At 38.4% G+C, this 14,125-nt stretch overlaps 1 protein-coding gene across 1 annotated transcript in view; it reads left to right on the forward strand.

Annotated features, from left to right (window-relative positions):
* bicc1 (BicC family RNA binding protein 1) overlaps window positions 1-12,113 on the forward strand; it is a 66,639-nt gene extending 54,526 nt beyond the window's left edge. Inside the window, exons 11-21 of the mRNA XM_011484364.2 lie at window positions 377-520; window positions 681-853; window positions 1,313-1,454; window positions 3,131-3,284; window positions 4,483-4,636; window positions 4,718-4,757; window positions 4,890-5,044; window positions 5,183-5,345; window positions 5,471-5,634; window positions 6,176-6,275; window positions 9,701-12,113. Coding sequence (XP_011482666.1) covers window positions 377-520; window positions 681-853; window positions 1,313-1,454; window positions 3,131-3,284; window positions 4,483-4,636; window positions 4,718-4,757; window positions 4,890-5,044; window positions 5,183-5,345; window positions 5,471-5,634; window positions 6,176-6,275; window positions 9,701-9,828 — 1,517 coding nt within the window. The 3' untranslated portion in view covers window positions 9,829-12,113. The remainder of the gene's footprint in view (window positions 1-376; window positions 521-680; window positions 854-1,312; window positions 1,455-3,130; window positions 3,285-4,482; window positions 4,637-4,717; window positions 4,758-4,889; window positions 5,045-5,182; window positions 5,346-5,470; window positions 5,635-6,175; window positions 6,276-9,700) is intronic.
* Window positions 12,114-14,125: the final 2,012 nt, after the last annotated feature.

Below are 14,125 nucleotides of genomic sequence, written 5' to 3' on the forward strand. Positions count from 1 at the left end.
TTCCTGGAGCCAAACTAGCCCCTTGTTGAAGCCGCAGACCTGCTTCTTTCTGTTTTCATACACTGTGTTTGGGTTAAGACACCAAGCACCATATTGTTGGCACTTTGAATAGCAGGGTTTATTGGATGTGAGGATACACTAGATGTATACTTTTGCGTCCATGGCCTTGAAGAAATGTAAGAAATTCTTCCTCTCATTTGTCGTCTGGTTTTTATGGCAGCTTGATGGAATTCCAGCTTAAAAGCTGAGAGATTTATTTATTTTGAGGGCTCTAGCGTAGGGTGTGATTAGCTTGAAAAATGGCTTTGCACTTTGACGGGACCACCATTGATCCTCTCGCTCTGTTCCTCTCTTCGCTTCTTTATTTTCTCTACAGGTTTCCTGGGTGCAGCAGCCCCCCACTCCATGGCTAACTCAGCCATTCCCAACGCTGTCCTCAACAGCTTAAACTCCTCTCTGAGCCCCAGCAACCCTCCACCGTCACCCTCTCTGTGGGCCAGCTCTCTCACCGGCACCCAGAGTCTGTATCCAATAAACTTATCTGCCTTTATTTAAGAGATGAGGAATTAATCAGTAACAAGACTGTTTACTCATAGGAATCAATCTTTACTGTTTATTCTGTTTGTCTACTTTAGTGGATAGATTTGCACTTTTTAATATCCCTACTTTCATTGCTACAGGCTTTTCATCTCAGCTGATTCTGCACCCTGCCACTCAAGCCACTCTCAGCAGCATCCTGCTTTCTGGAGTTCAGGGTTACACACACAGCACAACATCTCCTCCACCCGGCCTCGCCCCCATCGACAAGCAGCCGAACGGGGTCCCCGACTGCGGCCTCAATGGACATGTCAAGGTTTGCCTTGTTGTTTCTCCTGTACTTCTCCTCATCATATCGTGGGTCTCCTTTCTCAATTTTGCTGTTTATTTGTGCATATGTGCATACTTCTTTATTATTTTTTTACAGCTGTAGACCATTGTCAATCAATCTCCTCTGTGCTGTTTCCTGTTCAGAATGAGCAGATCCTTGATTTCATCTTATAATACTGGACTTTTTTCCTATGACAATTTGAACTTCGAAAGTGTTTAAGAGAAAAAAGTGTCAAAATGTTAATACATCTAAAAAAGTGTATAAAGTGTGTATTGAGAGGTTCTACAGCCTTAAAACATCTATAATTAATGTACAAAATGTCACTGATTTTGCTCATTGTGAATTATTTTTACAATGTTAACAACTTGCTAAACAAGGGGCCACTGTACTCCCAACTTTCTTAAAAGGTTTCTGAATCCCTTCAATGTTGTGTGTTGCTTACAGCACCCAGGCTCAGTGTATGGGAGGTTACCAACAGCAGGACTTGCAGAAACAGTTTTGACCCCAGCGCCATGTGACTCTGCCCAGGAAGCCAGCGGGCACAATCCATCAGAACCACTCTCCAGCAAGTCCAATTCAGACGAAGGTACTCCCCAGATTACATTATAACCATCTGGACCTACATGCTATTCAACAGTTTTAGTTTTCAGATATAGAGAAATGAGGAATGAAGTGTTGCTTCCACTAAGTCACAATACCTCACAGGGCTCTAGAGTACGATTGGATTTTTCAGTGGTCGCTTAAAAAAGAATATCCATGGTTACACCGGTGTGCCCAGCCATTCTGAGAAAAACATTTATCTCCTGTATGTGTGTGCAGGTGTAACCCACCTCAAATAAGAATAGTTGCTTTTGTTTATGAGAATGTACATCTGAACCGTTCAATTTGGGTCTGCGCACACGCACAGTGCTCAAAACATATTTATTATTGTTTTTACTTTGGTTATTAACTTTTAGGTAAATATAATTTTAAAAAGGTTTTTTGATAAATGTCACTGCAAAGAAGACATTACAAATAGATTAAATACTATTTATAATATGGATTTTTTTTAAAATAAAGCCTAATAATTTGAATGTAGATATTTCTATTGAGTTTTAGGATGTTTTTCTTTATTATTTCATGTATTTCTGTTCTTCTTTTACAAATAAAAATGTCTTTAGTCTAAAAAATGTTCTTTGAAACTAAACTAAGAAGACATTTTTAGAAAATGTATGTAGATAAAACCATAGTTAGTTTTTAGGTTATAAATATAAATGTTGACAAGCTTTCAAGGAGCATTGTAAAACCATGAGTGTGTTTGTGTTTAACATTTTCCTAATAAGGAATGCACCCCCTTGTTTCCCCCCACCCAAAATCCCTTCAGTGCATTTCCTCCGTGCCTAGTGCCTTCATTTACGTTAGATGCCATCTTTTGATTTGTGTGCTATGATAAGCCTCGACAGACAAAAAATTTCAGTTTAAACGTTTTCGGCTCGGATTTGCTGAAGCTCGACCTTGCAGACAGAACATAAACGTCAACATCAGGACTTCCACTTGTGAGTTATGTTAAACCACACAGAGGAAAGTGCGTAAAGTGAACTTCTTTCCGTTTTGCTATAGCGTCCTCCTAACCTCACGCTCCCTCTGACTGCATTTATTGGATAGGAGACAGATTAACTGCTGGTCTTCTAGCGGTTCAGAAAGGCCCTCATTTCCTCTGTGTCTTACACCGGTGGTTTTTCCCTCAAACGTTCACTCTCACGCGTCTCGTTTTTCCCCGCTGTTTTCTAAGCGGCTTGTGCCCAGTGCGCCGCGTAAGCCCTGCAAGTTCTCCGCCCCCTCCTTTACCTCCTCCTGTGTCCCAGAACGTGTTTGGACTGGCTTGTCCAGTCTGACTGAACTCTGCATTTTGGTCTAAAAGAGCCAAAAAGAAATGTCTAAACATTCATCATATTTTTTGCATGCCACACAGTACGTGTGCAGTCACATGATCGTATGCATGTGCACATTCACACGCGCTTCTGTTCTTGTGCGGCTCTAAGTGAAGCAGCAGCTGAAAGCCCCTTAATCACAGCTGCTGTGTTTTTAATTAAACCAGGATCCAAGTGAGACTTGTTACACTTAAACAAGCAGTACATGTTCGCCCTGAAGCAGCACTCTCATTTGTCTCAACTGACCCAGTTACTGTTCAAATAAAATTGGGATTGTTGCAAACTTTTCAGAAATGATGAAAGCTCAAAGATTTCAGTTGGTAAATAATGAAGAACCTCATCTCTCCTTCAGGCTCTGATACCTTTGTGGAGGTGGGCATGCCCAGGAGCCCCTCTCATTCAGCTAATGGCAATGAGCTGAAACAGATGTTGGCTTCATGTAAGACGGCATCAGGGAAGCGACAGGCTGTGGAGCTCCTCCAGGGGACCAAGAACTCCCATCTGCAGTATGTTTGAGTCCACTAATCATTCACACCACCTCACGGTTTGTAAGACTGGGCTGGTACAATGATCACTCTTTTCCTGGAGACTTAATTTCCTGAAACATTGAAAGAAAATATTTATTTAAAATACGTGATACTTTTTTTACAGCTTTTGTTTGTGAACATAAAAAATATTAACATTTTTGAGTTAAAAAACATAAATAGCATTTTAACACTGTCAGGTAAAATCCCACCCCCACTTTAACTTAAGCAAGGATCTGCATCCTGAGGTTCCCCATCCAGATGTGCCTCCTTGACCCCTCCACTGTGGCTCTCTACTTAAAGAAAAACTCTATTCAACCCATTTACAAACAGCTGAAGCAAAGTACCTATCACTCCTTGGGGTTCCTGACTACATTACGCATAATTCTCTTACAATTCATCAATTCTTTGAAGTTTTTAAAAAGTCAAATCAGACCAATAAGCACAACAAGGGTTCATACCCAAGGTGCACTCAATTACAAGACGGATTTGCTGTTTTTGTGCAAATAAGTGTGCCGTCAGGTTTGAAAAAAAAGAACAGTAAGGGTCCCCTAGTTGGCTCTAAATTTTATTTTAGTTCATTAGATTTAATAATTCATGGCTGGGATGCACCACAAATGGGAAAATAAACTGTTCTATAATTATTATTACTGCTGTAGTCACACTACCTACTCCTATATTTGCTGCATTGAGATGAGTGGCACAGGGTGTATTTTATTTTGAAAGGAAGTCAGATGAACCTCTGTCAGAAGTTATAAACTATTATATAAAGATATATATTTTTTTAAAGCTTTTTTTCTCTATTTTTATGCCAAAAAAAAAACAATTGTTAATTTAAATGTATCATAATAAAGAAAAAACCTAAACACAAAGTAGTGTTTTATTTTTCTAAATGGCGAAATGATACTTTGTGGCTCCTATTGGGTTGTGGTCAGTGAGAAATAAACCCGAATAGCCCTTCAAGTGTTGAGGGTTGCAGACCCCTGAAGTAGAGCATCCACATGGAGGCAGTATTGTCAGTGCAATGTTTTCTTATTTTGTTGGAGATTTGAGCATGGACAACAAAAACTGAAGAGTATGAAGGTTACAGAAGTGATTGAGTTAAAAAAAATGTTGTTTAATTGAGAATGTATGACCTTTATTAAAAAGCATAGTTTTTTTTGTTCTGCAACGCCAACAGTTCTGACTGCCTCCTGTCTGATGGGAAGTCTGGCTCCTCAGACAGTCCTGTGGCGGATAAGAAAGCACCAGGCAGTGAGCGGGCAGCTGAGAGGGCTGCACAGCAAAATGAGAGGATTAGACTCACACCGCAGACTTCTTTTCCTAACATGCAGGTAAACACACACATCAAACTCACAGAAAACACATTTTATTTGTCATGAACAGAGGAGTACAATGTTCTCCTGTACTTTCAGGCATTTGATTATGAACAGAAAAAGTTGTTGGCAACAAAAGGTATGTTGATGCTTCTGTCTTTTATATTTAGAGTTGGCAGTAGTGTTTGCAGACAGAAATGACAAATGTTTGGTGCCCTTATCTGTGTGTGTGTGTGTGTGTGGGTTTGCATCCATCTGTGTCTGTGTGCAGCTATGCTAAAGAAACCTGTGGTGACTGAGGTTCGAACCCCCACAAACACATGGAGTGGGCTGGGCTTCTCCAAGTCTATGCCAGCTGAAACCATCAAGGAGCTGCGGAGAGCCAATCACGTCTCATATAAACCTAGCATGACCACCACCTACGAGGTAACTTTGTCATTTGCGATATACATGCAAGAATCTGTACCGTGTGGATGAATTTTCTGTTTTTTAAACCCCAATTTGAAAGCAACGGAGTCTTCATTGATAATACTAAAAGTTCTGGTTCTTCGTTCCTTGACTTAGGGTTCCCCACTGTCTCTGTCTCGGTCTGGCAGTCGGGAAGGCATCGGGAATGGTAGTGACTCTGAAAACTGGAGGGAGAGAAACGGCTCTGGAAGTGGCCTTCCGAACCACAGCGACTTCCCCTCATGTGTCAGCAGTCCCAAAAGGAAGCAGAACAAATCTGGTCAGTGTGTTTGTAGCTTCTCTGCATTGAGCGCACAACATTTTGCGCGTTGACTAATAGAGATGTTGGAAATGTTCCCACTTTTATATTTAAACTTTAACTTTTATATTTTCTTGGCTATTTAGCGACAGAGCATTACCTCAGCAGTAGCAACTACATGGACTCCATTTCTTCTGTAACTGGAAGCAACGGCTGCAGCCTGAACTCGTCCCTGAAAGGCTCCGACCTGCCAGAGCTTTTCAGCAAGCTGGGTTTGGGGAAGTACACAGATGTCTTCCAGCAACAAGAGGTAAAGAATCAGCACACTTTTTTCTACAGATGTTTCACTTCCAACAAGTCCTACATTCTTAGGGCATAAAACTGTTTTATCTGTTGAGTTTGTTGCTCTTTTATGCTTGGATCATGTAAAGGTCAGTGTGAAAGAGGCTAAATGGATGAGTGGACCAAAAGTTGAAGTCACAAAAGGTTTTGAATGTCTTTAATAAAGCCAAGAGAACAGCTGGAATTGGTCTAAAAGACTCTAAAACACAGACAGTCTGGCTCCTTGGACAGAAAATGCATGAGAAATGAGGGTTGACCACAACTTCTGAAAAGTTTAACACTTTAAAACATTTAGGACAGTTATTATTAACAACTAAAGTAGTGGGTGACGGAGGCAGGTGTAAGAAAAAGTGCTTTTGGAAACTTTAATCACCACATATCAAAAAATCTCTGCAAAAAATATATATCACCCGTCTGATCTCATATATCATCTGATATCATATATCATATCATTTTTATTTTTCAGTGTTTCTAGTAATGTTAAATAAAGGGCCTGTTTGTCTTTCCAGATTGACCTCCAGACATTCCTGACCCTCACAGACCAGGACCTCAAGGAATTGGGAATCACCACCTTTGGGGCCCGCAGAAAAATGCTGCTTGCTATTTCAGGTACAAAATAATTTATAAAAATTAGAGAGATTATGAAAAAATACATAAAATTAAGATTAATAAAAATATTATTTCGATATTTTCTTCCTTTTTTTAATGCCAGAGTTTTAGATTTATTTGTGTTTTTTAGTTAGAATTCTTGTTTTTTTTCTGGATTTCTGGAATTATTCAGGTGAAACTTCTTACTTCTCAACTTCTTACTTCTCAACATTTAAATTTTTGTCTTAGATATGTGTTGCTAATTTCAGTTTTAATTTTCAAGATTTCCTCTGTAAAGTTTTTTTTTTGCTTCTTTCTTCTGAGTTTCAATTTACATTTTTGAATCTTGTCTTTTTCCAGAATTGGGACTTTTGTTTGCTTTTTGTTGTCAAACTTAAGATTCTCATCTTCTCAGAATTTAAGCTAATATTGAGAATCTTCCATTTTGAATCTGTTTTTATCCTCAGAGTTGTTGTCATAGTCTGCTAATGGGCCTTATACACAAAATTCTGACATTTTTCTGTAGACTTTTTACTTTTCCCACTATGGTTATCTTTTGATTAATTTTCAAAGTGATCCCAGTGGTCTTTTAATTATAATTAAACCATTTTTTAGGCAAAAAAAAAAAACTGTTGTGTTCTAGTTTCTGCGTGCGGCAATGGTTCATTAGAAATTCGCATCGGAGTTGTGGGTGGAACTGCCCTGACTTCCTATCATCCCTTTGTTTACACTCTCTAACATTTGCAGTGCAACAAATTTGACAAACTATACTGGAGCTATCCAGCTGCACACTTTTGATCCATATGTCAGCTCAGACGAGGAAAATGCAGACCTACGGTACATGAATCTATTTGTTTTACAAGTGTATGGCTTGCCGATTGTAGTTTGTCCACAGTGATGGGACTTGTGGCTCTTTTTAGGGAGCCGAATCTTTTGGATTAGTTCATTTCAAAGACCCGTTCATTAGACTGGTTAATTTGGCTCTTTTTATATTTATTAACTTTAAAGAAGCCAGTCTGGAGTTTATTCGTTTATTCCTGGAAACAATCACTGGGAGAATTGATGGGTTGAGATCTGGATCCGAATAGTTGAAATTCAGATTTTCCACCAATAATTGAGTTCAAATCATTTTGGAAATATCAATTATAGCTTAAGTCTGATATGGATTCATTGTAAATATTCCACTTCCAGCATATACAGTGTGTATGTATAAGGAGTGTAAATTATGTTATTAATGAAACAGCTAAACCAGGGCTCTGCAACCATTAAAGAATCATTTGGTCCAGACAAAACCGAGTAAGAGCGGCAAAATCTCACCACACTGTTTATAAAAACACACTTTTTTGGCAGCCATTAGGCCTTTTATAACATGTAGCTTTTAAATGTTTACAATATTTAAATTCTTCCAGTGTTATATTTTTAGATAGGCTACATTACAATTTAGATTTATTTTAATCTTACAGCAGCACATTCAAGTTCCTTTCAAAATAAAACTCTGTGTCAAAAAAGATCATCCTGAAGCAGTGAATTTACTTGCACTCATTATTAAGCAATTCCCTCATTTAAGAACTTTTTTTCTGAAGAGAACTATGGGGTATTGCTGTGCAGCAGAAGATATGAACATAAACTTGATCTAATATCATCTCATAAAAAAAAAAAAAAAAACTTAAATTCGATAACAAAATAACAAACCCATTATTTATACACAATAAGAAACGGCTAGGAAGAAGCTTGTGGTACTAGTGGTCTATATAAATAAAATAGAATTGAAAAAAGGCGAGTTTGAAGCTCCTAGCAAAAATTTCTAGTGAAACATTTTAACAAAAGACCATTTTTTAAAAACAGAACAAATTAAACTCAGGACTAATTGCAGAACGACGACTGAGCGCCCGCCTCCTGAGTGCAGGCTCTTCTTCTCTCTCCTCCGCCCTGCTCACTGCACGCACCACCACTCAAAGGTTCTTCCTTTTTTTTCATGGAGGTACTTGTGTGAATCGGTGTTCATAACTCGTGATATTTGCTTCTGAAGTTAGAAGGATGAGCTTATTTGAGCATTTATGTGAACGTATAAAACTCAGGGGACGGAGGAAAAAATAACAAAATAAAGAACGGTTCCCAGCCGACCGCAAGTCGGTTCCCACCATTCAAAAGATCTGATTCGTTCGCAAATGTCACATCACTATTTGTGCGTAACAAGTGTTATTCAAACAACATTTTTTTTATCTGCTTCTGATTTCCAGCTATTTGAATAAAGAAAATATTCAAAAATGCATTATTCATCTTTACTTTTGTTTTCTTGTTTTGTTTTTGTTTTCTTTCATGAGACAAATGCTACAAGAACATGTTAAAAACACCAAATAACACCCTTTTTCATTGGAGTGGATGCTGTAAGCCTGAAAAAAAATTCAAACATTTTTTATTGTGAATTTATTTTTGAAAGAATATTAACTTTTTCCATTGTGACCAAGCAAGTATGCACTTGTTGTACTCTTCACCTGTTAGGACTTTTTCAGCCCAATGAAGCTATAAAGAAAGCACAAAGATGATCACATTTAAAAAAAATTACTGTTCAAACAATGATGAGGCACCAGCTGCAGTTTCATCCTGCCAGCTCACCCTTGACCAAACCAAACCAAATTGGTGTTTCGCATTTTTTATGCTGGTTACAACAAGCTCAGGTGGAGTCGTGTAATCGAAGTGACAGAGATCAAAGTCCCTGCCTGGGGGCACTGGGTTACTAGGTGCGTCCTGTTCGCATTGTATGGGAACTAATACTGAAACTACTTTATGAGGGAATCTGCATTCCAGTCTTTTGGAGCAGCAGCTGTGAAAAGGATTTGGGAAAATCCCTCTTCAGTTATGGCTGATTTGCACCAGTTGTTGCAGCTGCTTCTTGGTGCTGGTTTAGACTCTAGCCTGTTGTTACTAACAATTTAATGTGAATGTGGTGCGTTTCACAGCTCTCTACTGGCATCCTATTTTAGACGTATAATAGGTGGAGTAGTTGAGCTGTATTTGGAGCGTGAGCTTTCTGTACAGTAAAAGCAACCGAGATTGAACATCTTGTCAGCGATCCAGTAAAAATTAGCTGCAGTGAGTCTCCTTATGTGAAGGTTTATGCTGGCAGCTCCACCACATAGCTTCCATAAGAAAGCCTCAAAGATGCCAGCCCCTATGATTCTTTCATAAAAGTGTTTCTTTAAGCTGCAACTCCAGATGGGCACAAAGAGGACTTTAGTTCATTTGAGTCACATTTTCTTGTCATTGTTAATCAGCAGCATCTAAAGTCACCTGTCATCCATTGCCTTTGTTGTTTTTATCCCGTTCCTTTGATTTGTTGCCGTTCCCACGGTGACTCACGAACGGCGTCCCCACATTAAAGAGCATGTGTGTATCACCTTTGCCTCAGCTGATGTTTTGTGGGTTGTTGTTTTTTTTCCCTGCAGAGCTAAACAAGAACAGGAGGAAGCTATTTGAGCCACCCATCAGGTCTTCCTTCCTGGAGGGAGGAGCAAGCGGACGCCTCTCCCGTCAGTTTAACTCCGACATAGCCAGCGTAAGCGGCCGATGGTAGGCTTCTCCTGAGGGTCATCTTCAGCCCGTCCATGAAAACCAGCTTCAGTGGTGCCATTTGCAGCTGAGGCCTCCTAGTTTCTGCGCTCCGGCTTAAACGAAGACTGTTGCTTTTACTACAGTATTAAAAAAATAACATGTATTTGTTCAAAAAGCCATACTTTTACCTTAAGTGCCAACAAAAGAAGGGATTCCGTGGATTGAAGTTCAGTGTTCACTTTTTATGGAAAACACTAAGTCCAAATGAAGCATTTGTGTATGAAGGTTGATGTTATGGTTCCATAGAAGGGTAATGTCCAGTATTTCTTGTCCATTTTTTTTTGTATAAGGGAACAGGCAGAATGAGAAATTTAACCATTTTATAGATTGATACTACCTGCATTTGCATTATGCTATTGTATCAGTGACATGCACTTTAAAAAAAAAAGAAAAAACTACGTTTGCCTGTGACAGCCTTACTCCTTGGATGGAAATAATTCCATTGCGGCATTTTTGTTTTTGTTTTTGACCCGAAAGCACAGACGTAGTTCGCAACAAACCAAAAACTCTGAGCACTTAGCCAGTGAGAGATGCAGGTCAGCAAGTTTCTGTGGTGACTCTGTGACTTTACCACTTAAACCAAAGGGAAGTCATTGTGACCTTTGACCTTAGTGATTGGTGGAGATTCCCCTAGAGTCAGCGTTCAAAGTTAATTTGTCTTTGTATATCAAAACGAAACAATTTATGTTATATGCATTATGATTTTATGTTTATTTGTAATTTTCATTTTAGGCTATGAGTGGAATGTTTTTTGGTAATCGGTTTACATATGTATTTTTTTTATAAACCTTTATTGAGTTTCTATGATTTGTTTTTCTTTTTTGCTTGTTTCTGCCCCTAAATCTGTGGAGCCATGGTATGGCTGTGCCATATGACCGCAGCAGAGTTATAAGGCAGTCAGGCTCAGTCTTAAAGGCCTCTGATTGTGTAACAGAGAAACTTTCTGTGGTTCTCCTTCTGTTTATAGTGCATGACGTTTCATCTCTTACTTGTCGCCACATCTGTGTGCCTTAAATCTCTCTGTAAGCTCCCCATCAGATAGGAATCAGGATATTATTAGCTGACTTAGTTTCATTTAAGTTAATTAGTTTGCTTACAAAACCAAGTAGGAATACATTTTTGACATTCTGCACTGTTGATCTGTATTTTGCTTTTTATTTTTACTTATTTTTTTTAAATGTAGCTTTTGTTTAGAAAATGAAAACAGGAAGAAGTTTGCCCAGCATTTGTTGAGCGTTTTTTCTAAAAAGTTTCAATATCTGTTCCATTTCAATTGTGTTATACTTTTGCCATTACTTTCTAGCAATGTGCCCTAAATACAAAAAAATAAGTAATAATTATCATTTAAAATATTGTACAGACGGTAAGGATGAAGAGATTTGGTTCTGTTAATTAAACTATGACAGAAAGTTCTTATGGAATTTCATGCAAAATTTCACTTTTTGATAATAATGATCCCCTCTGTGGTGATTTTTCACTAATTCTCTATTTTAAACTCTTCCCTGCCCACCATTTTTAATTTGCTTAGTGTTTCTATGCATAATACTTTTTTTTTCCCAAAGCAATAAAGCAAACTTGGAGTGATTTTATTTTATTTTATTTTTTACTTTTATTTCTTTGTTACCAGTAACCCGGGCTGCTGATTGGCCCTCCACTCATCATGGTACTATAGAAGCACTGATCCCAGCAGTGCTGTGACTCGTGTTCCTGCCTAGCGGACATTTGTTTTCATCCTTCACCTGGTTTTGACGCATTTGCTCTGATGGCAGCGGCTGTTCTTGTCCAATTAAGCAAATGTTCCGAAAAAGTAATTGTTGCATGTTATAGCAGCTTGATTATGAATCAGTGAAGGGATTCAGGAGGTCAAAGAGTTTTCTGTCAGCTCATCCAGTTTTTGTCCTTCATGAAGTGCTTTAATGAACATGTCTTTGATTTATTGTTTTGTTTCTTTTACAGAGATGTCTTTCAATAAATCTCTTGTATTGCAATCAAATGGTACATCTTAAGTGAACCACTACAGGAAGGACATTTTGTTCAATGTGTTCCATCTGTTGCTACCGTTAATTTGTGTGTGAGTGTGTGTAAGAAAGGTGATAGGAATTTGCGTTGAAGCATTGTCATGAGGTCAAAGCCCAGTTCACTGTTGCATTTGTTGATGCTCTTGTTTTTGTAACTCATGCAAACAGGAGATTTGTTTAAAAAATGTACGTGAAAAAATAAATCCAAAATAAATGTTGGTTTAAACATTTTATTTTACTGACAATAAATGTATGCAAAATCAAAAGTGTTTTTTTTTGTAAAAAAGCAATATTCGTCTCTGTTATCTCCTACAATCAGGGGTCTACAACCTGTGGTTCTGGGGCTACATGAGAATCTCTTACCCCTCTATTCTGGCTAATGATAAATTAAATTTTAAAAAATGGAATTACTGTTGTTTTTGTTAAATCTATTACTTTATGGCTAGGGAGATCCTGTAATCGTAAGAAACAGTGCAAAGGTTTTCCAATGTTACAAACATTAAACAAACTTAAGTTCCTCCTCACTACACAGATTTTAAATATTTAAATAAGCGAAATATTGAATAAAATTCATATCTTTCTTTTTATTAGAGTAAATTATTTTTTTAAGTGTGTTTTAGGATCTCGTCTTGGTTGTGAATTCCTAACTACTGCTTAGAGGCCCTTTTGTTTAGCTCAAGTCAATCTGAAAATCCATCTTAAGCGTTTGTTTCTTGATATTTGCACTCAGTTCTTGCTTTTGCTCAGAGAAAACCCGCCTCAGTCCAACCGACTCTTCTTTCTTTATCACTCTCCCGTCTGAGCGATAAAATGTGCATTAGGCATGTATCTGAGTTTTTCTAAAACTCTTGTAAAAAGGAAGAAGAGGAGGGGGTGAAGGCAATATGCCCTGTGGAGCACCAGTGCCGCTAGTGACCATAGAAGATTGACAGTTCCCCACCCTAACAAATTTGCCAGTAAGTCTTTGTGATTCATGTTACTAAATAAGAATCCACAGGTATGAAGCTTAGTCTCTCTTGGACTAAGTAGAGGTAATTGTTTTACTCGAAAAGTCATTGTCAGTGCACAACCACTTACATCCAAGAGCATGGTATTGTAGTAGACAGAGAGAAGAATCTTCAACACCCATCTTTGTATGTTTGCAAACTAGTGTGGGGGGGGGGGGGGGGTCTTTCACATGGTCCACTTGTGACTACATGAACTGAAGAAATTGTTGCTTCGAGGTTTTTATCACATGAGGAATGAGAGGAGACTGAATTTTTTCCACTCACTAGGATTAGGAACAGGACAAATTTGAATGTGTTTCCCACAATAAAGGGACCTTCCAGATGAAGACTTGGGTTTTAAACCTGCTGTAGAGGGTCATTCAAACCCAAGGAAACACCTGACTTGGACCAGCCGTCTTCATGGTTTGGATCTTTCCCAGGTCAGTCACAGTGGTCATGCTTATGACCATTGTTTTGTTTCATAAAAGATTCATTCATATTCTAAACCTGTTTTTGTCCCTTTTGGGGTCACGGAGCCTTAACCACCCGACATGTGCAAAGGTAGGGTACATTCTGGACAGGTCGCCAGTCTGTCGCAGGGCCATGAAACACCTATGCACACTGTACCAATTAACCTCTGAAGCATGTTTTTTGGACAATGGGAGGAAGCCAGAGTCTCCGGAGAAAGCCTACACATGCACAGTGAGGACGTGCAAACTCCACACAGAAAAGTCTCCCATTGATGTTCTGCTTCAGGTCCGCCAGCCCAGACTTGAACCTTCTTGTTGTGAGGCAAGAGCGTTAACCACCGCCCCACCGTGCAGCCTTTTATAAAAAAAAACTTTTATGAATAGATTTCTTTGTAAAAAATATTAACAATTTTAAAAAAAAGTACATCTAGTCAAAGTCTCAATTTTGCTTTATGTTAAGTGCCAAGTAAATGGATACCTAATCCACAAGGTAATTATTTACAGTTTCCCTGAATGTGTAGGTAAAAACGAAAAAAGCGTTTTTTGGACTACAAGTTTCCATCTTTTTGAATTTGTAAGTGGATGGCATGTTAAACTGTTTTGCCGAAAGGTAATTTAAATTTTAATGCGAATTTGAAGTTAAATGATGTTCAAAACAACTGGTACCAAAATATTCACATTTTATTGGTTGAGAAGCAGCTTGGTTCTGTGCCACCTGAGTAGTTCCATGAAGCCTGCAGACTCATGTAAGGGCAAGATACACTGCATTAAACAAAACAAACGCA

The sequence above is a fragment of the Oryzias latipes genome, chromosome 15 (genome assembly GCF_002234675.1).
Source record: "Oryzias latipes chromosome 15, ASM223467v1".
Taxonomy (NCBI): domain Eukaryota; kingdom Metazoa; phylum Chordata; class Actinopteri; order Beloniformes; family Adrianichthyidae; genus Oryzias; species Oryzias latipes.